At 43.6% G+C, this 22,509-nt stretch overlaps 1 protein-coding gene across 6 annotated transcripts in view; it reads right to left on the reverse strand.

The window, feature by feature from the left end:
• BBS9 (Bardet-Biedl syndrome 9) overlaps nucleotides 1-22,509 on the reverse strand; it is a 590,293-nt gene that overhangs the window by 290,823 nt on the left and 276,961 nt on the right. For all 6 annotated transcript variants that reach the window (XM_073678269.1, XM_073678271.1, XM_073678273.1 and 3 more), the window contains 2 exons: nucleotides 14,415-14,598; nucleotides 10,973-11,102 (listed from right to left, as the gene is read on the reverse strand). In XM_073678269.1, coding sequence (XP_073534370.1) covers nucleotides 10,973-11,102; nucleotides 14,415-14,598 — 314 coding nt within the window. The remainder of the gene's footprint in view (nucleotides 1-10,972; nucleotides 11,103-14,414; nucleotides 14,599-22,509) is intronic.

Raw genomic sequence — 22,509 nt, forward strand, 5'->3', positions numbered from 1 at the left:
ATATTTGAGAACAGGTGAATCAATTCTCCCATTGTACAGCATGGACAAGTGAGTTAACAAAACAGTGAAACAGGAAAATTCATTTGTTCATATTCAATATTGACCAGATCTATTCACAAGGCGAGCGAACGCAATAACGCCTATATACGCACCACTGACACCTCTGCAAACTGATTTACATTTTAAGAAAAGTCACATACTTACCATGCATTAGATCAGAGCAGTTTGTTTCCTGAGCAGCGCTCTGAGGTATCTCCAAGGGGGATACACAATCCTACAGAAGTCCATTTGCACAGTACATGGTGATGCTGCGGCTGTCACCATATTCGGCAGCGTCACTATGTTCTGTGTGGAGGCAGGGACATTACATTACACATAGCACTGCACACATGTTGTGTACTCATGTGTCTCCTACCCCAGGATCCCCAGCCTTCCTCTTTGGTGCCAGAAAAGGCAGCCAGACTGAGGTGTGGGGGCTGGTGGTGTCGTGGAAGAGGATATCCCTCCGTGGGTTGCTCTCCATCCTGCACATTATTGGATTGATGCAGGCTGTGCAAGGCAAAGAAAGCTTCGGGTCTATGAGGGGGCAGAGCCTAAACACTAATGCAGAGGAAAGGATCCAAGGGCCTGGTGATGATAAAATAGTTAGAGCTCTCACAATAAAGAGATGCAAAAATAATTAATTATTTTTTCTATAAAATAGTTTTTATTGTGTAAAAGCGCCAAAACATGATATAAACATGGTACCGCTGTAATCTTACTGAATAAAGCTGCCTTATCAATTTTGCCACATGCACAACGACATTAAGAAAAAAACAAAAACAAAAACACAATTCCTGAATAGCTGTTTTTTGTTCATTCTGCCTTCCAAAAATCGGAATAAAAAGCGATAAAAAAATGTGCCGGAAAATAGAAACAATAAAAACGTCAACTCGTCCTGCAAAAAACGAGCCCTCACATGACTGACAGCCGAAATATGGAAAAATTATAGATATCAAAGTATGGCGATGCAAAAACTTGTTTTTGAAACAAATAGCGTTTTTTAGTGTGTGACAGCTGCCAACCATAAAAACCCCATATAAAACTGGTATCACTGTAATCACCTGCAACGGCCTGCAAAATAAAGTTGTCTAATCACTTATGCCGCATGAGGAACAGCGTAAAAAATAAAACCAATTCTTCACCGGCTGCGGATTTGTTCATTCTGCTTCCCAAAGATCGCAGTAAGGCTCTGCTCACATTTATCCTGCACTCTGCGCTGAGCGCTTACACCGGGTTTCCATGTAAGTCTCTGAAATACGATCAGACGGAACCCCCGCGGAAGATTCCCTATAATGAGGCAGATGGATGCACTCTGGACGCCGTCTGGCCTACGTTCTGACAGTGTCTGTCTTTTTATTAGGCGTGCATAAAAGTGCAATCCGTCACAGTTTTGTGCACTTCTGAAAAAAAGGACACCACGAAACAGAGGCCAGATGGAGTACAGAGCAACTCTGCTGCCTCATTACAGTGAATGGATCCCTCGGGGGATTCATCTGAATTACATCACTTGGAGATTTTGATGGAAACCCCGATATAAGTGCTCAGTGTAGAACGCCGGATAAATGTGATCTCAAACGTTATGTAAAATGTTCCCATTAAAAGCTTCAACTCAAATCAACAAAAAAAAAAAAAACAACCCACTCAGGTCCGTCAACCGTTAACACATATATATGGGCTTCCACGTTACTGGCAGTACAAAGGCTCTGGAAAAGAAAAAAGGCTCCTCGCCCCCCAAAAGAAATTGTATTAGCAATGGTTCGATCAGCAACGCAAAAATAATAATATTACGGTAGATAAATAAATGGACTCTGCCATATGCCAGAAATTGCAAATAAGAACAACAAAAATCATATACCTGGCACCAACACGGCCCAAAAAGGGTAATAATCGTCATATATAGTCATTTATGAGAAGAAAATAGTGTGAAACTGTATCTTTATTATATATAAAGTGCAAAAAAAAAGGACAATTAAGAGCAATTAAAAATGTGGAAAAGTGGGGGAAAGACCAGACTAGACCACCTGTAGAGAGTCCATATTATGATAAAAGAAAGACAAAACAATCTCCCACATATTCCAGCAATATGGAACACATATAAGAATTATAAGATATACAGTACAGACCAAACACACCTTCTCATTTAAAGATTTTTCTGTATTTTCATTACTTTGAAAATTGTACATTCACACTGAAGGCATCAAAACTATGAATTAACACATGAGGAATTATATACTTAACAAAAAAGTGTGAAACAACTGAAAATATGCCTTATATTCTAGGTTCTTCAAAGTAGCCACCTTTTGCTTTGATGACTGCTTTGCACACTCTTGGCATTCTCTTGATGAGCTTCTAGAGGTAGTCACCGGAAATGGTTTTCACTTCACAGGTGTGCCCTGTCAGGTTTAATAAGTGGGATTTCTTGCCTTATAAATGGGGTTGGGACCATCAGTTGTGTTGTGCAGAAGTCAGGTGGATACACAGCTGATAGTCCTACTGAATAGACTGTTAGAATTTGTATTAAGGCAAGAAAAAAGCAGTTAAGTAAAGAAAAATGAGTGGCCATCATTACTTTAAGAAATGAAGGTCAGTAAGTGTGAAAAATTAGGAAAACTTTGAAAGTGTCCCCAAGTGCAGTTGCAAAAACCATCAAGCGCTACAAAGAAACTGGCTCACATGAGGACCGCCCCAGAAAAGGAAAGCCAAGAGTCACCTCTGCTTCTGAGGATAAGTTTATCCGAGTCTCCAGCCTCAGAAATCACAGGTTAACAGCAGCTCAGATTAGAGACCAGGTCAATGCCACACAGAGTTGTAGCAGCAGACACATCTCTACAACAACTGTTAAGAGGATACTTTGTGCAGTAGGCCTTCATGCTAAAATAGGTGCTAAGAAACCACTGCTAAGGACAAACATCAAGCAGAAGAAGGAATGGACATTAGACCAGTGGAAATCTGTGCCTTGGTCTAATGAGTCCAAATTTGAGATCTTTGGTTCCAACCACCGAGTCTTTGTGCGATGCAGAAAAGGTGAACGGATGGACTCTACATGTCTGGTTCCCACCGTGAAGCATGGAGGACGAGGTGTGATGTTGTGGGGGTGCTTTGCTGGTGACACTGTTGGGGATTTATTCAAAATTGAAGGCATGCTGAACCAGCATGGCTACCACAGCATCTTGCAGCGGCATGCTATTCCATCCGGTTTGCATTTAGTTGGACCATCATTTATTTTTCAACAGGACAATGACCCCAAACACACCTCCAGGCTGTGTAAGGGCTATTTGACCAAGAAGGAGAGTGATGGGGTGCTACGCCAGATGACCTGGCCTCCACAGTCACCAGACCTGAACCCAATCGAGATGGTTTGGGGTGAGCTGGACCGCAGAGTGAAGGCAAAAGGGCCAACAAGTGCTAAGCATCTCTGGGAACTCCTTCAAGATTGTTGGAAGACCATTTCCGGTGACTACCTCTTGAAGCTCATCAAGAGAATGCCAAGAGTGTGCAAAGCAGTCATCAAAGCTAAAGGTGGCTACTTTGAAGAACCTAGAATATAAGACATATTTTCAGCTGTTTCTCACTTTTTTGCTAAGTATATAATTCCACATGTGTTAATTCATAGTTTTGATGCCTTCAGTGTGAATGTACAATTTTCATAGTCATGAAAATACAGAAAAATCTTTAAATGAGAAGGTGTGTCCAAACTTTTGGTCTGTACTGTATGTAGAATACTATGAATACAATAGATGGTAAATATACAAGCATATGTATCTCTGCCAGGGATGTAAGTGAATATAACATTAATGCCAAATGGTAAACCTGTCCTACAAAGATGAAGCATGAACAAGCGGTCCAAAAAAAAAAAGAATATACCTGAAATAGGGGACAGATCAAGGAACTGACGTATGACCATAGGACACAGCTCAGCAGAGATATAAAAAAAATATAGAGATGGGAGAAGGTATTATGCCCCACGCGTTACGCCACACATATTGGCTGGGATATAGGAAAAGTGCACAATGCAAATATATATATATTGTGGTATAGCGACAAGCTCGGCTGTATGCAGAGGTAAAACACGGGATATTGTCTCTTTAAATTTTGGGTTAGTTTATCTAGCAGTCAAACTACCCTGGAGTCCATAAAGAAAACACAGCCCATTCGGCTAAAGAGACAAAACAAAATACAAAACTTGCAGCACAGTCTGTATCTCGGCCTAGGTCTGACCACTCACAATTAGCCACACACAGGTTCAGCACACCCCGTGCTAGCTCCTCTTCTGGGGCAAGATTTCCCCAGGTACTGAACACACTTGAGTGTCAGGGCTGGCTATTTAAAGCCCAGACACTCCCCTGATTGGAGGGATGGTGGATAACTCCCTCCCTGAACTTCATTATCCACTGAAAACATTCCCTTGTAAATGTGGTTCTATTAACTCTCTCTGCACCTACTGTGCAGGAGAACTTGCATGTTTTCACCTTACTGAGGCTAACAGTCGCAGCGACACATACCTTCCTTCTGACACACTACCAGTGACTTTGTCACATATTCTCCCACCCCCCTCTACCCAAGGCCGGGGGTTTTGGCACCTTCAGTCACTAGACAGGGAAGTCTGGACAGGGCACCGGCATTAGCATGCAGTTTCCCGGGCCTGTGCTCTACCAAAAAACTAAAATCCTGGGAGGGCCAGGAACCACCTGGTCATCCAGGCATTTTTTTCCATCCTTTCCCTCATTCATCTCAGGGGGCATGGCCTGAGACCAGTCTGAATTTGCGGCCTAATAGGTAGTACCTAAGGGTATCAACTACCCACTTGATGGCCAGGCACTCCTTTTCCACGATTGCATAATTCTTTTCGCAGGCCATGAGTTTTCTGGTCAGGTACAGAATGGGGTGTTCCTCCCCATTTATCTCCTACGATAAGACGGCTTTTATGCCGACGTCTGAGGTGTCCGTCTGGAGCACAAACTCTTTCCGGAAGTCAGGTGCTATCAAGACTGGCTGGTTACAAAGGGTGCGTTTCAGTTCCTGGAACGCTATCTCTGCCTCATAAGACCACTTAGCCATCACCGTCTTCGTACCTCTAAGTAAGTCGGTTAAGGGTGCCGCTATTGTGGCGAAATTCGGGATAAACCACCGATAATACCCCACGATACTCAGAAAGGCCCGTACCTGTTTCTTGGAGGCCGATTGCGGGCAATTCTGGATTGCCTCCACCTTGTTCATTTGCAGTTTTATGTCGCCCCTTCCAGCCACGTAGCCCAAGTATTTCGAATCCTCCTTTCCTATGGCTCATTTTCTTGGGTTTATGGTAAACCCGGCAATTCTCAATGCATCCAGTACTGCTTGGACCTTCTGCAGGTGGGTTCCCCAGTCTGGGCTGAAAATCACAATGTCGTCCAAATAAGAGGCAGCGTATTTTTTATGTGAGCCCAGAATCCGGTCCATGGCCTTCTGGAAGGTAGCTGAAGCTCCCCGTAACTCGAACGGCATCCTAGTGTATTGAAAACACCCGTCGGGTGTAGAGAAGGCGGTTTTATCCTTGGCTACTGGGGCTAGGCGAATCTGCCAGTACCCTTTTGTTAGGTCCAGGGTAGCGATGTACCTGGCAGGCCCCAGCCTCTCAATAAGCTCATCGACCCGGGGCATCGGGTACGCGTCAAACTTGGACAAGTCGTTTAGCTTTCTGTAATCGTTACAGAACCGCCATTCTCCGTCCAGCTTAGGCACAAGAACAATTGGGCTGGACCAGCCATTCTTAGATTCCTCGATAACACCCAGGCTCAACATTCTCCTCACCTCCTTGGAGATCACCTCACAGTGGGTTTCGGGATTTCGATATGACCTTCGGTTCACCCGTACGTGCGGTTCCGTCAGGATCTCATGCTCCACAACTTGCGTACATCCCGGAAATTCTGAGAACAGGTCTCGGTTTCTCTGCAAGACTTTTCGGAAGTGTTGTTTCTGGGCCAGTGACAGTGTCTCTGCCACTGTAAAGTCCTCGACCCTGGCTTCAGGATTTGCCCCTAGGGATGGAGATTCCACCGCTTCCATGTCTTGGCACGGCTTCAGTAAGTTGATGTGGTAGATCTGGTATGGTTTCCTTCTACCCGGCTGGTGGACCTTGTAGTTGACTTCACTCAGCTTCTCAACTACTTCCGTATGGACCTTGCCACTTAGCCAGGAACTTACTCTCAACCGTGGGTACCAACACCCGATCTCCACGGCTGAATTGTCTCAGCCTTGAGGCCCGATTGTAGACCCTCGCCTGGGCTTCTTGTGCCTGTAGAAGGCTCTCCTTCACGATTGGCATTACCCTTTCGATCCGGTCCTGCATTTGGGCCACATGCTCGATGACACTCCGGTGGGGTGTAACCTCTGCTTCCCAGGTCTCCTTTGCAATGTCTAGAAGTCCCCGAGGGTGTCGTCCATATAGCAGTTCAAACGGTGAGTACCCTGCAGAGCTCTGGGGAACTTCCCTAATGGAGAACAGTAAGTACGGCAGCAGGCAATCCCGGTCTCGCCCATCCTTCTCCACAACTTTCCTTAACATTGACTTTAAGGTCTTGTTAAACCTTTCTACCAGTCCGTCCGTCTGCGGGTGGTACACAGACGTTCGGAGTTGTGTAATTTGGAGGGCTTTACACAATTCTCCCATCACCTTTGGCATAAACGGAGTTTCCTAGTCCGTCAGGATCTCCTTTGGCAGACCGGTCTGGGGAAAAAATATGTACCAGCTCGCTGGCGATACTTCTAGCGGAGGAATTTCTTAATGGTACCGCTTCCAGATATCAAGTAGCATAGTCCCATATAACCAGAATGTATTGTTGGCCCGGATGGACTTCAGCAGGGGCCTGGCAAGCTTTATGGCGATCCTGTCAAATGGGACCTCTATGAGAGGTAACGGCACTAGGGGGCTCCGGAAATGGGACGCAGGAGCCGTTAGCTGACAAGTGAGACATGACCGGCAGTAGTTCACAATCTCCCGGTGACATCCAGGCCAGTAGAACCTCTGTAGGACCCGCTCCTGAGTCTTATCTACCCCTAGATGCCCACCCAAGATGTGAGAATGGGCCAGGCCTAACACTCTATGCCTATAGGGTTCCGGCACTACCAACTGCTCTATTAATTCCCCTTTTGGGTTAGTGACCCTATAAAGAAGCCCCCCATTAAGTGCAAAATATGGGTACCTGGTGTCAGCCCCCACCTCCTGAGCAACCCCATTGATCACAGACACATTGTCAAATGCAAATTTGAAGGTGAGATCCTGCATCTACGCAGTCCCAAAGTTACCCCTAGACACCCCCAAGTCTGGGACCTTGTCTTTCGGGGTCACCATCTCGTCTTCATCCCCCACAAGGACACACAGGGGGAAGTCATCTGCCTCTGACTGCGACGGTGATGCATCATGGTGTGACCGGCTCCCGGTTGAGACACTTGGCATCCCCACTTTCCGCCACAAGTCCCAGAACAGAATGAAGTCCAGCCTTATTATCACAGGGTGGAGCAGATCCCTAACCACCTCCACCTCATGGGACTCAGCTCCACAGTCAGTGTTTATTGTCACTCTGGCAATAGGGTAATCCTTTGCGTCTCTGTGTATTCACCGCACACCCATGTTTTTCCCGGGGATCAACTGGTATCGGAGTGTGGCCCTTATGAGAGTCACGAAGCTCTCCGAGTCCAGGAGTCCTGCCACCCCATTAACAGTCACCAGACATGACTGTGGCCCCTCCCCCCACACTGACTTTTTTAGTAGGTTAGAGCTTTTTCATCATATCTCACACACTGGAAAACCTGCTCTAAGCTATTTGGGTGAGTGTTTTTCTTTCCTGATAACACACTTAGAATAAGTGAAAATGAACTCATTAGGGGGCACATATTTTGGTTATGAATATTTTCACAAGAGGCAAAATAAAAAAAAAGTTTTATTCCACTCTGCAGACACTATTACATCAGGTGTCAAGTTCAACATGAAAAATTTGGTGAAAGGTCCTCTTTACGCTTCAATTGGTCTGACCGTATGCAAATCACTCTTTGAATTAGTATCTTTACTTGTCAGACTCCTGCTGATGTTACATTTCTGTGGACATGTAAATACTTTTTTGCACAACTTTTTTCCCCACAGGCTCAATGTCCTGCTCCTATTAATAGTCTAGCTCCCACTTTGATTCTAGTTTTTACTCCACAAGTTTAGAGAATCGTCCTCAGTAATGATGTGTGATATAAACTAAACAGTATAGGGAAGACTGAGCCATACAACTTGCTGGACACACAAGTACCAACAACTTAGCCAAGAGAATCTGAGTCTGGAGCCAGTAGATTCGTCAACCTAATGCCTGGACAATAATTGATCGAACAGAACATACATTCACATACAGTGTGTGTAAATGTCCTATAAAAAGCCGACATAGGGGAACATAAAACAGGGGCCCACAATATGCTCATCAGCTACGCTCAGTAAGGACAGTAACTGACAAGGTTTAGTCTATTTATGAAAGATGAACAAAATATTAATTTTGAAAAGAAAGTTTTTCAATCATGTTCATTTCTCCAAAATATTCTGGTAAATCCTTTTAATTTTTTTAACAAATTTGAAATAATGGGCACTTTTCAAATTTTAAATGGGGTTGTCCTTAAAAGTCCTACCACACAAAATAGTTAATAATGATGATGATAGACTGTGTAGTATCGGCGTCTCTGCTCCCTGACAGGCAGAGACGCCGTCCCTCTTACCGCCGCGCTCCCGGCCCGGCGTCTTCCGGCTCTCCAGCTGCTGCTGCTGCCGGCGCGCGCAGCTTCCCGGGCACTGTGCTTAGGGCGCGCGCGCTCCCTCCTTCTTAAAGGGGCCGCGCGCGCCGTCCTAAGGAGTCCCCGGCCAATGGCCAGAGGACCTCTCATATAAAAGACACCTCCTGCAAAATGGAGGTGCCCGTGCAAGGTTGTAGCTTTGTGTGTCCTAAACTCTGCTTCAGCCCTCAGGTCCCGCTGCCAGCCTGACTACCAGTCCAGTCCGCCAGCCTGACTACCAGTCCAGTCCGCCAGCCTGACTACCAGTCCAGTCCGCCAGCCTGACTACCAGTCCAGTCCGCCAGCCTGACTACCAGTCCTGTCCGCCAGCCTGACTACCTGTCTCCGCCAGCCAAGTGTACTCTCCAGCCCGACGGTCTGCCTACAATCCAAACCCGCCAGTCTGTCTATGGGCCTGGCTTGCCAGCCTACCCGGAGAGCGTACCAGTTACCTGCCGTGCCTACCAGCCAGCCTAACTGGAGGCTCCTGTCTGTTACCTGCCGTGCCTACCCAGAGGCTCCTGCCAGTTACCCGTGGGAGTCACCTGCTCTCATACAAGGACAGGCCCAGAGTAGCACCTGGTCCCTCTGCTCGGTCCTTCCCTGGTTCACGGAGTTGATTGAGCCGCCGTGCGACCTTGATCAGTCCGAGTTGATACCTAGTTACGCCCCTCTGGTCCCTCCTTGCACTGCAGCACAGAGATTCCACCACCCGGATCCGTAACAGACTGCTTACAAAACTAACTGTATTACGCCAGCTGTCAATCACACCATGCAAGGTATAACTATGGGATCCAAGGCATAAAACGTCCAGGAGAAGAGATACTCTGCAGAGCTAGGTCTGCCTCCTGGATATATGTAACACTTCAGAATAAAAAGTAATTCTTCAAAGACTGCAGTGCTATTATGGCACAAAGACACCTTGTCAGATTACAGACATCTGAACTCATACCTCTTTAGAAGGGGCACTTCCCTTTAATGACAGTGACAAATACAGCTGAGGACAGCAGATGTGCTGAAGGGAAGAGCAAATTAGATCTGGAAAAAATGGCTTAAGGCTATGTTTACACATGTTGGGTTTTTTCAGCATCACAAATCTGCAGCAAAACCCAACTCTGGCAGGAAAAATAATGATTAGGTTTCTATTTGTAGTTCTAATTAGTAACAAATATATAGGTTCCCTTGTTTGCAACAGGCTGCAACTGCAATATTGCAATTGCTTAACATCAGAATGAAAAAAAAACATTAACCTCGATTCATCAAGACCAGCGATGATCACGCCAGCCGGGATGAGGGGTCATGTTGGAGTCATATGCCTCTTGATGAATCAGGAGCGTCTGAAAAGTGATTTATGCATGCTATGGCGTCACACCCTCAGGCTGCCCCAGCTTAGCCCATTTTGGGATTGCTGGGCAGAAATGGGGTGAAAACGCCAGGAGTTGCAAAATCTTTGTGCAGCTCCATGTTGCGCAAAAAAAATTGTAACTTTTCAAAGCCATTTATGCCAAAATTCTGATGTAATCGCATTGATGAATGGGACCATTATCTTCAAATGAATGCCACTATGTGCAATTACCAAGCTATTGAGAATAGAGATGGGTGGATGGATTTGCAGAACTACGGTCCATCAGCCAGGTGACAAGTCTCTGGCTGCTGAACGGGATTCCGGGTGCGGCTTTTGATTAGCTGGAGTGGTGCAACAACATCTGTGCTTTACACCGCAATGATGACATTGCGCCAGCTCGGCCAATCAAAAGCCACATGCTGGGGATCCCGAAAGGTAAGAGATCCACACCTCCCATCCAGCGGCCAAAAACTATTGACCTGGCTAATAGACCAGAGTTCTGTGAATTGAACCGCCGATCTTTAACTGGGACTAGTTCAGTAAAGAGACTGGAAAAAAAAAGTAACACAAAGACAGAAGGCAAAATCCAGTAAGCACCATGCTGCAAAACTCATCCTCCTACACAGAATAAAAATATCACTGTCACAATATTCACATAACAGGAGCAAGTTGTAAAGAAAAAAGGGGGGAAAGTAAATGTAGAAAAGCAAACAATTCCTTTGTATGACTCCTCCGGCTGTTTGAAGAGATAACACTTTCTCATGTACAAGCAAAACCAAAGCGTGGATATTTCAAGACACTTACTGGAAACTGGCGACTTTCACTGAGACGGGAATGTAGGGAAGCTGCGCAGCCCACCTCAGGGTCACATCCTGGTACACAAGTAACATGTTATTATGGTTTCCCACCAAAGAGTTTATTGTTCCTTCACTCACTGGAAAAGAACAAGAGAAAGTCCTCTGTGAAATATCTTCTGTTCAGGGTATTCAGAGCTAAGCATTTATATGGCACGCTAAGAATTTATGAACACTGACTAATTCTTACAGACAGTCCTAAAATGCAGCTGATTTGTCACAATGGTTCATGCTGTCTGATAAATATGTCTAATTCTTAGGCTATGTTCACACATTGCGTTTATTCAGCATTTTTTTTTCTGCAGCAAAACCTGATCTCTTGGCAGGAGGTTTGTTCAGGATTTTTCTTGCTTTTTTGGTGCGTTTTTTTCACTGTTCTTTTGTCTCTTTATGTATGTACATAAAGTTCTGTGAAAAAAAAAAAATCTCGTTGTGGCACAAAAACGCTGAAGAACCTGACACCTGCGTTTTTGGTGCGTTTTTTCGGTGTTCTTTTCACCACCCATTACTTCCAATGGGGGAAAAAACGCTGAAAGAAGTGACATGCTCTATTCTGCAAAAAAACATGCAAAGCACAAAATCCTGATCAAATAAAAACCAAGCTGTGTGCATGAGATTTCTGAAATCTCATAGACTTTGCTGGTCCTGTAAAACGCAGCTGAAAATTTGCATAAAAAAACCGCATAAAAAAAAAAGCTGAAAAAACGCAACGTGTGAACATCGCCTAAGACCATCTAAGTTTACACCACCTATTAGTTGGTACACTTTTTGGCAGTTAGGTGCGTCACAATTTTGGAGAAATTTTTTGGTACATTATGTCTCACGTTAGGCCACAACCCCTTCTTGATAATCCACACCCCCTTTTCAGCAAGACTAAGTCCAAGTTGCCAGACATGTTGGAAAAATGGTCTAAGATGTATAATAAATATGGTGTGTTTAGCGCCAGCGTCTCTACCTCCTGCCCAGTAGAGACGCCGCCCCCCTTACTGTCATGGCCCCAGCCTGCCGTCCTCCTCTCCTCCTCCCTGCTTGCCCGGGGTGCCCCGGGCACTGTGCTTAGGGTGTGCGCGTGCGTGCTCCCTACTTCTTAAAGTGGCTGCGAGTGCCGTCCTAAAATGTCCCCGGACAATGGCCAGAGGACATCTGCTATTTGAGGCACCTCCTCCAAAGTGGAGGTGCCTGTGCAATGTTGTGGTTTGCTTGCATTAAACTGCCTCTCCAGTCCTCAGGTCCCGGTGCTGCCCACCAGCCTGTCTATCAGCCGTGCCCACCAGCCTGTCTATCTGCCGTGCCCGCCAGCCTGTCTATCTGCCGTGCCCGCCAGCCTGACTACGTTTCAGTTCAGACTCCCAGTTTTTTTCTTTGCAGTTTAGTGTGCTTTAGTGCATTAAAGGGTGTGGCCGCCCTTTGTCTGAACTGAAAGGTTCATTCTGCCTCTCAGGTCCATGTCTCTACTACGGGTTCAGTCTCTCTGCCCTTGTCCATATGTATGTCACTTGACAAATGGTAAGGTTTTAATATTAGAGTTAGAACTGTCCCATAAGGGTTACCGTGATGTTGGTGGGATGGCTTTTACATTATTTTGATCAAAATTATGTTAACTAAATACCCTTTATTATTTATCATTATTTTTGCACTGTGCGATTTACCCATTTACTTCCATTTATTTGGGTAGTTTGCTTGTTTTTGGTTTTTCTATGTTCACACATTGCGTTTATTCAGCGTTTTTTTTTCTGCAGCAAAACCTGATCTCTTGGCAGGAGGTTTGTTCAGGATTTTTCTTGCTTTTTTGGTGCGCTTTTTTCACTGTTCTTTTGTCTCTTTATGCATGTACATAAAATTCAGTGAAAAAAAAAAAAATCTCATTCTGGTTCTGGCACAAAAAATGCTGAAGAACCTGACACCTGCGTTTTTTCGGCGTTTTTTTTTTTACGGACAATGGCCAGAGGACATCTGCTATTTGAGGCACCTCCTCCAAAGTGGAGGTGCCTGTGCAATGTTGTGGTTTGCTTGCATTAAACTGCCTCTCCAGTCTTCAGGTCCCCGTGCTGCCCGCCAGCCTGTCTATCTGCCGTGCCCGCCAGCCTGACTACCAGCCATGTCCGCCTGCCTGACTACCAGCCGTGCCTGCCTGTCTTACTGCTCTGTCAGTCCACCCGCCATGCCTGTCAGCTTCGGCTGTCAGTTCCGTGGGAGTCGCCTGTTCTCGCAAGAGATCGGTCCCAGAGTGGCACCTGGTCCACCTTCCCGGTCCCTCCTTGGTTCACGGAGTTGATTAAGTTGCCGTGTAACCAGGGTTAGTCCGGGTTGGCACTCAGTTACGCCCTCTGGTCTCTCCTTGTATCACGACACACTGGTTCCACCATCCGGACAAGTAACAGTGTGATTTACAAATAAATAAATTCTGCTACATATTAAGCCAGAATTCTGATGCATTTAGAGTAATAAAACTTTCTTGGTCTATATGGCACCTACATACTATATGCCTGATAAGTATATTATTGGTCAGTGTTCTGTGTGCACAGCGGATGGAACAGTGACCGGTGAAAATCATATCGTGCAGCATATTTCATGACTGACTGTGTGTTCTGTAACTATTACCTTGTTTGCTACTATGTTCTGAACTTTTGCATAAATGCATAACCCCAGCCTAAAGGTTAAAAATGCAGTCCATATATATTTGTGGTCACAGATTCAATATACGGAGTCATTTGTTTATTAAAATCTGTGCTGATTCTGTGCTCATGAGTAAAGTGGATGGTCCTACTCAGTGAAGGAAACCCTTCCCTGTATGAGAATGCATTATATGATCCCAGTCAATCATTACAAGGAGCACGTTAGTCTGATCCCACCGTCAGCAGCGGTCAAATGACCTAGAATTTTGATTTTGACGTGTGAGAAGGAATCAAAGAACTTGCAAGTTCAAGGTGAACAGGAACTCTATAAAATGTTGCCCTTGGCTGGCTACTAACAAATGGTTAAAAGGGTTAACAAAACTGGAGCATAAGGGCCAGTACTGGCTGAGCGTTAGTGACGGTGCTGGAGGCACAGCCGCACCTTCTGGTATATATCTTGCTGAACTGTAGGGAACCTTCCTCGATATTTTTACAACAGCCGCTTGATTCTGTAACACTGTACTCTAGATACTATTTTAGGCCAAAAACAATTAGCCACGAAAGCAGAATTCTGGCTCAATACAGGTAAATGGATGGCAGCTTCAAACACAATATATTTATTAAATGTCCTGCTTTTACTTACCTTAGTCAATTGCCAAAAAAAGGTGTCTGTAAATTATCAGGAGGAACAGCACATGCAGACAGCATATTAACCCATCTATAAATGTGCACAGCGGGCCCTGCGGCGCTCCAAACATTCATTATTCTCCAACTAACCTGAACAATATGGAAGGAAGCAGCTTGGACTGTACTCAAGCTTTTTCATGAAGCGGATCTGTCCGTTCTCTTTGAGGCAGAAGAAGTTTCTCTCGCCAAGTACAAATATTGAGAAAACCGTGTGATTAAAAGTCACTATGCTGATATCCAAGGCCTGCTCACCTATGTTCAGGATCCAGTCGGCCTGTGGAAGAAAATGAGCAGGGCATAAAATTAAGCACTTTAGCAGCTGTACGTCACCTAATTAATGCTTGATGTTCTCCAGACGCACATTTGTAGATCATGAAGAGCATGCTGTTACCTAACCCAAAGTGCTGGAAGAACATGCCATTTGTTATCCTTGGGCTTCCTCATTTCCATGCCATTAATTTTAATTATTAGAAGCAAAGTGCAAACCTTTACAGACATTTTCTGAACAAAAACATATCAGTTTAGGCTTTGTAAATTGTCTCCATCCTTCTCCAGGTCTTTTCCTGCTACACCACTAAAGTCTGCCATGGTGGAGAAGCAGCCACATTTAGATTTATGGAAACGGAGACATCACAGATGCACATTCACATTACGTTTATCCTTCATGAGGCTTTATAGTGAATTAACAAACCCCTTTAACTCAATGAAAAATAACAATAACATTGGAACCTAATAGGAAATCCTCATTCACACTCGTGCTGTCCTATACAAAATAAATTTTATACAAGAAAAAAAAAGAAAAGTTGAAATACAGGACCAGGGCCCTACCAGAATCAGGAGTGCATCAAGGGGCCCTTACCTGGCTACTAAATTGCTAATATGACATACCTTGTGCCATCACCCGATGCCTGTCTTTTGCTACTAATTTTCCATTGCTATAGGCACATCTTGTCTCCACTGCCCTGCTGTTAGGCATGACAAAGAGGAAAGTGGGCATAATACACAGAGGACTCATGGGATGTTCCTAAAATATCCCCTCTAACCAATCACTCCAAGCTGGCTGATCTGTAGTTTACTGTGCATTGTGACCACTAGACAGGCATCAAAAAGTGCCCTCTATGCAAGGAATGGCAGAACAATTATTTCATAGATAGCACTAGTGTATATTAGACTTTTTCTGGTGGACCAATTAAAAAATGTACAGTATAAGTTTTTTCTCAAAATCATTGGGATATACAAACATGGTACCTGACAAACAGTCAAGTAAGTAATAAATAAATAAAAAAAATAGGATAAAAGAGCTTTAAACATTTAATTTAACCTAATTGAAATAAATTTCAACTTTTTTTGGTCTCAATAGGTGACTAGAAAATGCAATCATATCATTGCTTCTATAATGTAGTGAGTTGTTACGCTGACAAGCAAACTATTACCTATCACTGAAGGAAATACTCTGAATAATCACCGGCTGTAATACCTAGAATTGGAGCTCCAGTACACCTCAATGCACTCTGAACCTACAAAGTACACTGACGAGCAAAGGGTAACAAGGTTTTGAACTTTTGAATTTCAGATCTCATATCTCACCATTCATGACTGCTTCTAACGTGAGACTACCACCATTTTATAGACAATCATCTTGGCTATCTCATACATATATTTGCCTTACAACTATTTAGCATATGATTAGTTATGCAGATTGTTGTCATGTCACTGAATTGTTATTTTTTTGCTCCTGATGGTGGAAAAATCTTTTTCTTCCTATATACTGCAAAATACAACCTGTTCTCACATTCCATAATAGCTCAGTGAGTTATTAGGTTGATTCCCAAGCAAAAGGTCACTGGTTCGAATGCCATGAAAAAGATTTCCCAAGAAAACAGAAACAGCATCATCCAGCTCATCGATAGCGGGCTCTCGGCCAAGAAAATTGCCAAACTGCATAATGTGAGTACCATGACAGTTAGAAGGATACGAAATGAAGTCCATCCATTCAAAAGATAAGATGTGGACGTCCAGGTTAAATATCCAAGTCGGCTCATCACAAGGTCTATTAGCTCAGGAGCAACTAACACGGCAGTATGAAAAGTGGACAATAGTAGACTGGAAGCAGGTGATTTGGAGCGATGAGACAAAAGTCAATAGACTAGGCTCTGATGAGTGCAAATGGGTCTGGGAGAAACAAGGGAAAAAGGGGCTAATAGATCGAGAAATTGAAGGAACTGTCAAGTTCTGTGGAAGAAGCCTGATGATATGGGGTTGTTTTACAGCCAAAGGGGTTGGAAATTTGACCAGGATCAATGGCGGTTTCAATGCTGGGTTATATGTGACTATCCTACAAGACTAGTTACTTTGTACACTTTAGTACTATGGGTATGAAAAGGATGACAGTGTTGTTCCAGCAGGACAACGATTCAAAGCATACATCGAGATTGCCAAAGAAATGGTTCAATGACAATGAAGTAGAGGTAATGGATCGGCCCCCACAGTCCTCAGACCTCAACCCAAACTTGTGGGTAGAGTAAAAGAAAAACCTGTAAACATACCCAAGTGTGTCAACCAGTATGCACCAACTTTGGGTACACGTAGAAGAGACCTGGGATCAGATTTCGGTAGAGACATGCTTGAATCTGATCAAGTCCATGTACTTAGATCCAAATAATAGTTAAAAAACGTATATGAAAATGCCTTAAATATATTTCAAACAATAAGATTCACATAAATACAAAACAATTAACCCCTTAACGACTGCTGATATGCATTAAAATGGCGGCCGTTAAGGGGGTCTTATTCTCTTATCGTCGTTTTAAAACAGCGATCAGTAATAAGGCTATAGTGCCCCCAGAGACCGAAAATCTCTGGCGTTTCAGCTACTTGGGGTAGCTGATACCTTGGAGAACACGATCAATGCTGGATTTTCCTGTCCCAGATCACATGAAGTTAAAAAAAAACAAGTGCGTCCGGTATTAAAATCATTTCTCTCTTCTGATATGATATACAGGTGCCTCTCACTAAATTAGAATATCACCAAAAAGTTCATTTATTTCAGTTCTTCAATACAAAAAGTGAAACTCATATTATATAGAGTCATTATAAACAAAGTGATCTATTTCAAGTGTTTATTTCTGTTAATGTTGATGATTATGGCTTACAGCCAATGAAAACACAAAAGTCATTATCTCAGTGAATTAGAATAATTAACAAAAACACCTGCAAAGGCTTCCTAAGCATTTAAAAGGGTCCCTTAGTCTGTTTCAGTAGGCTCCACAATCATGGGGAAGACTGCTGACTTGACAGATGTCCAGAAGGCAGTCATTGACACACTCCACAAGGTCCCAGAGTTCCAATTTTCATTTGGAAATCAAGGTCCCAGAGTCTGGAGGAAGAGTAGAGAGGCACACAATCCAAGCTGCTTGAGGTCTAGTGTGAAGTTTCCACAATCAGTGATGGTTTGGGGAGCCATGTCATCTGCTGGTGTAGGTCCACTGTGTTTTATCAAGACCAAAGTCAGCGCAGCCGTCTACCAGGACATTTTAGATCACTTCATGCTTCCCTCTGCCGACAAGCTTTCTGGAGATGGAAATTTCATTCTCCAGCAGGCACCTGTCCACACTGCCAAAAGTACCAATACCTGGTTTAAAACCAACAGTATCACTGTGCTTGATTGGCCAGCAAACTCGCCTGACCTTAACCCCAAAGAGAATCTATGGGGTATTGTCAAGAGGAAGATGAGAGACACCAGACCCAACAATGCAGACGAGCTGAAGGCTGCTATCAAAGCAACCTGGGCTTCTATAACACCTCAGCAGTGCCACAGGCTGATCGCCTCCATGCCACGCCGCATTGATGCAGTAATTGATGCAAAAGGAGCCCTGACCAAGTATTGAGTGCATTTACTGAACATACATTTCAGTAGGCCAACATTTCAGATTTTAAAAACATTTTTCAAGCTGGTGTTAGAAAGTATTCTAATTTACTGAGATAATGACGTTTGTGTTTTCATTGGCTGTAAGCCATAATCATCAATATTAACAGAAATAAACACTTGAAATAGATCATTCTGTTTGTATTCTATATAATATATGTATTGAAGAACTAAAATAAATTAACTTTTTGATGATATTATAATTTTGTGAGATGCACCTGTACATGCACACGATACTTGGTGCGAACCCGAGCACCCAATGCAAACTTAAGTAGAGTTGGGATAAGGGTTAGGGTTTTTCCAAAAGAAAAGTAAAAAAAAAAAATTATGAGAATATGACGACTAGTGTTGAGTGCAAGTGCTCGCTACTCGAGTTTGCATCGGGTGCTCGGGTATGTGAAACATGCGGGGCAGGGACTCGAGCATGTCACTCGAGCACCCACGATACTCGGTGCATACTCAAGCACCCAATGCACATTCGAGTAGCGAGCACTTTAACTCAACACTAATGATGATATATTCAAAATGACAACCTAATGTTATCAAATTCTGTGTCGTACCTGTGGGTTCAAAATGCTCACTATACCCCTTGATAAAATCCTTGAGGGGTGTGGTTTCCAAAATGGGGTCACTTGTGGGGGGTTTCGACTGTTTAGGCACATCAGGGTCTCTCCAAACGCGACATGGCGTCCTCTCTCGATTCCAGCTAATTTTGCGTTCAAAAAGTCACACAGTGCTCCTTCCCTTCTGAACCCTGCAAATGGGACATGTCACCTGCAATCTTTCAGCCAAATTTGTGTTCCAAAATTCAAATATTGCTCCTGCCATTTGTCCAAACAGAATTTTTTACATACATGTGAGGTATCACTGAGCTCGTAAGGCTTAAATGAAAATCCTTAAGTGCTGTGCACATGATCAGTAATTTTCCTTTCAGGATTTGCTGTGCGTTTAAATCTGCAGCATGTCAATTCTTTGTGTGTTTTTGCTGTGTTTTTCACCCATTGACTTTGCGTCAGTCAAATCCGCAGCAAAAACGCAGGTATAAAAATATTTGTGGATTTGCTGCGGATTTTTTGCTGAGTATTTGACTGACTCAACTGAAGTCAATGAGTCAAAAACACGGCAAAAACACACAAAGAATTGACCGCGGGTCACAGGTGTCACTCCCAACAGCCTATGGCTGCTGCCGCTGATAACAGCAAGAGCAGGCGCCGCTGATGGGAGGCGCAGTCTCTCATCAGCCAGCCACTGTGACCCACAGTCAAGAAAGAAAAAAGTTTAAATAAATATGGAAATAAAAAACACATTACACTCACCTAACACCAAATCCCTGATGCCCGTATCACCATGTAAAAAATAAAAAATTAATAAAATAATAAACCACCATATCCCTCACCTGTCCACCGTAATCCAGCTAATCCAGAGTGTCCCGCGGTGATTGGATCATTTGTAGAACAGTCACATCCGTAGATATGACTGCTCTACCAGGCAGCATCGATACACTCACAGGAGCTCCCACAGTGTATAGCGCTGAGCTGCTGTGGGAGAGGTCATACGAGTCCATCAGCTGATGAGCTTCAGTGATCTCACTTACAGTACCACTGCTGATCTTGCGCAGTGGTGGTGCAGTAAGTGAGGTCACCAGGGCTCATCAGCTGATGAACTCGTGTTACCTCTCTCACTGCATGTCAGCACTACACACTGACACAGGAGCGATTACACTCCTGCTATCATGTAGAGCAGTCACATCAGTGACTGCTGATGTAATTGCTTTACAAATGATCCGATCACAGTGGGACACTCTGGATTATGTCATCACATCGGACAGGTGAGGGATATGTTTTTTTTTGCTTTGTTTTGTTTTCAGGTGACAATGGCTTCAAAGGGATTAGGCGTTAGGTGAGTATAAGGTTGCTTTTTTATTTTCTGGGGTTTTTTTTACAAAGGACAATGGCTTCAAAGGACTAGACGTTAGGTGAGTATATTGTGTTTTTAATTATTAAATAAATGATAAAAACCGTGTGGACTTTTATTTCAAATAAAGGATTTTTTTCAGTCAGTGTATTTCAATCCAAACCTTTACTATGGGGTTTGTAATGGGGGTAAGGCGCCTCTCCATTACTAACCTGGGCTTCAAATTTTACCACTATTATGAAGTACCATATCTCTCAAAAAAACTATTTCAGAATCCGTTGAAGCGTTCCAGAGTTGTTACCTCATAAAGTGACACTGGTCAGATTTCTAAAATTTGGCTGTCATTCAGGTTAAAATTAGCTCTGTCACTAAGGGGTTAAAAAGATGGAGAGACTGAGAAGTTGGCAAACAAAAACACTGAGCATATCATGTAAAAGGTGAGAAGTAAAGACCAAGAACAATTGCCCTGATAATCTATGTAAAAGGAACATATGCTGGATCCTATAGTAGTAGTATACAGTTTAAAGAGGACCTGTTAGCAGGAGTCTGGACTCTTAAGACATGGCTGTAATGCTTTGAAGCTGATTGAAATGATACCTTTCTTAAGAAATCCGTTTTGTGGTCCTTCTGCAATCAGCCGTGGAAGTTTTATACTAATCAGGTGTAAGTGCGGTGGGGTTGGATATTGAGCTTGGTCTTCTCCTGCCTGCCTGGGTATTACCTGCACCTCCACCTGCCTCCGGTCTATGAATGACTGATCACTGATTTTTCAGTAACCTGTCTCTTCTGAATGAAATCTCACAAAGGCGCCTTCATTACTGGGGGCTGGGCATGCGCAATAACTTCCAAATGATGTAATGGAGCCAAGACATCGATCTGTGCATGCGCTACTCCAGGCAATGCAGGTGCATGTGCAAAGCTTCAGCCAGAGGAGGCATGTCATTGAAAAAGCAGTGTCCTGTTAGTCATTGACCAGAGGCAGGCAGGGGGCGGATAATACCCAGACAGGCAGGAGAAGACCAAGTGTAACCTCCACTCCCACAGCACTATCGCCTCATTAGCGTAAAACTTCCACGGCTAATTACAGAACAAAACAGATTTCCTCAAAAAAGGTATTGTTTTAATCAGCTTCAAAGCGCCATTAAGGACATTTCTTTAGTTAAGAGTCAAAAATCCTGCTGACAGGTCCTCTAAGTCACAAGGAACATATTTTATGAGCACCTTCAAGAACCCGCAGCCAACTGCTGAATAACATTACAGACTCATAGAATGATCAAAAAGTAAGAGATACACTGACTTAAATTCCTATATAACTTACTTTAGAGAAGGATATACCAGAAAAAGAAACAACAATTTGTAAAAAAAAAAAAAAATTGCAGTACCAGTATTCTGCTTTAACTATTTAATACGGTTTACTTAATATTTATTGGATTTGATATACTCATAGTGTTTGGGGGTTTTCATGCCCTTTATGTAGCTCTTATTAGAAATGTACACTGTGTTCCAAATTATTATGCAAATAATATTTTCTCAGATTTTCCCAAATTACCTATATGAATTGCAGTCATTGTACTTTTCCAGTCAAATAACTATTAGAGTACAATTGAAAGGTTTTTGTACAAACTGCCTATGAGAACAGTTACTGATACAGAGTCTGAGAAAATACCTTTTAATTCATATGCAAATAATGAGGCTTCAGTGCACCCTTGGCGTGGCCAAAAGTTTGGTGCATAGTTATGCCCCCTTATTTGCATATTGGAGCCCTTCCCTGACTTCTGACTTGCAGTTCTCGCTTCCCAGAGCGAACTGTGTGTGAATGCTGCCAGCATGTGCAGTTTCCTTTCTTCGGATGTACCTTGCTGCACTTCCAGGTGTATTAGTGCAGCGATCGGCATCAGAAGAAAGGAGACAGGGAGGAGAACGCTCACAGCCAATGCATGCACGCGCAGCCGCACACATGCCAGCAGCATTCAGACAGTGCTTACTCTGAGAAGAGACCAATGTCAGTCAGCAGTGGAGGAAAGGCCCCAGTATGCAAATGAGGAGGCGTAACAAACTGTTGGCCACGCCAAGGGTGCACTGAAGCCTCCTCATTTGCATATGAATTAAAATTTATTTTCTCAGGCACTGAGAACCAGTAACAGGTACAGTGCTAGTATGATTGTTATAGGGATTAAGTCCCTTTAATTATTTGCAGATTAATTGTCACCTTAGTATTGACAATGAATTATTAATGAATTATATTATTAATTATGAACTATATCATTGTGAGTTTTCATGCTTCATTGTGTCTTTGGTAGTGATGGGCGAATCCAAACAGTAAAGTTCGGCATGCGTACCAAACAC

The sequence above is a fragment of the Phyllobates terribilis genome, unplaced genomic scaffold (assembly GCF_046119375.1).
Source record: "Phyllobates terribilis strain yellow unplaced genomic scaffold, ASM4611937v1 Scaffold_4__5_contigs__length_816908805, whole genome shotgun sequence".
NCBI lineage: Eukaryota > Metazoa > Chordata > Amphibia > Anura > Dendrobatidae > Phyllobates > Phyllobates terribilis.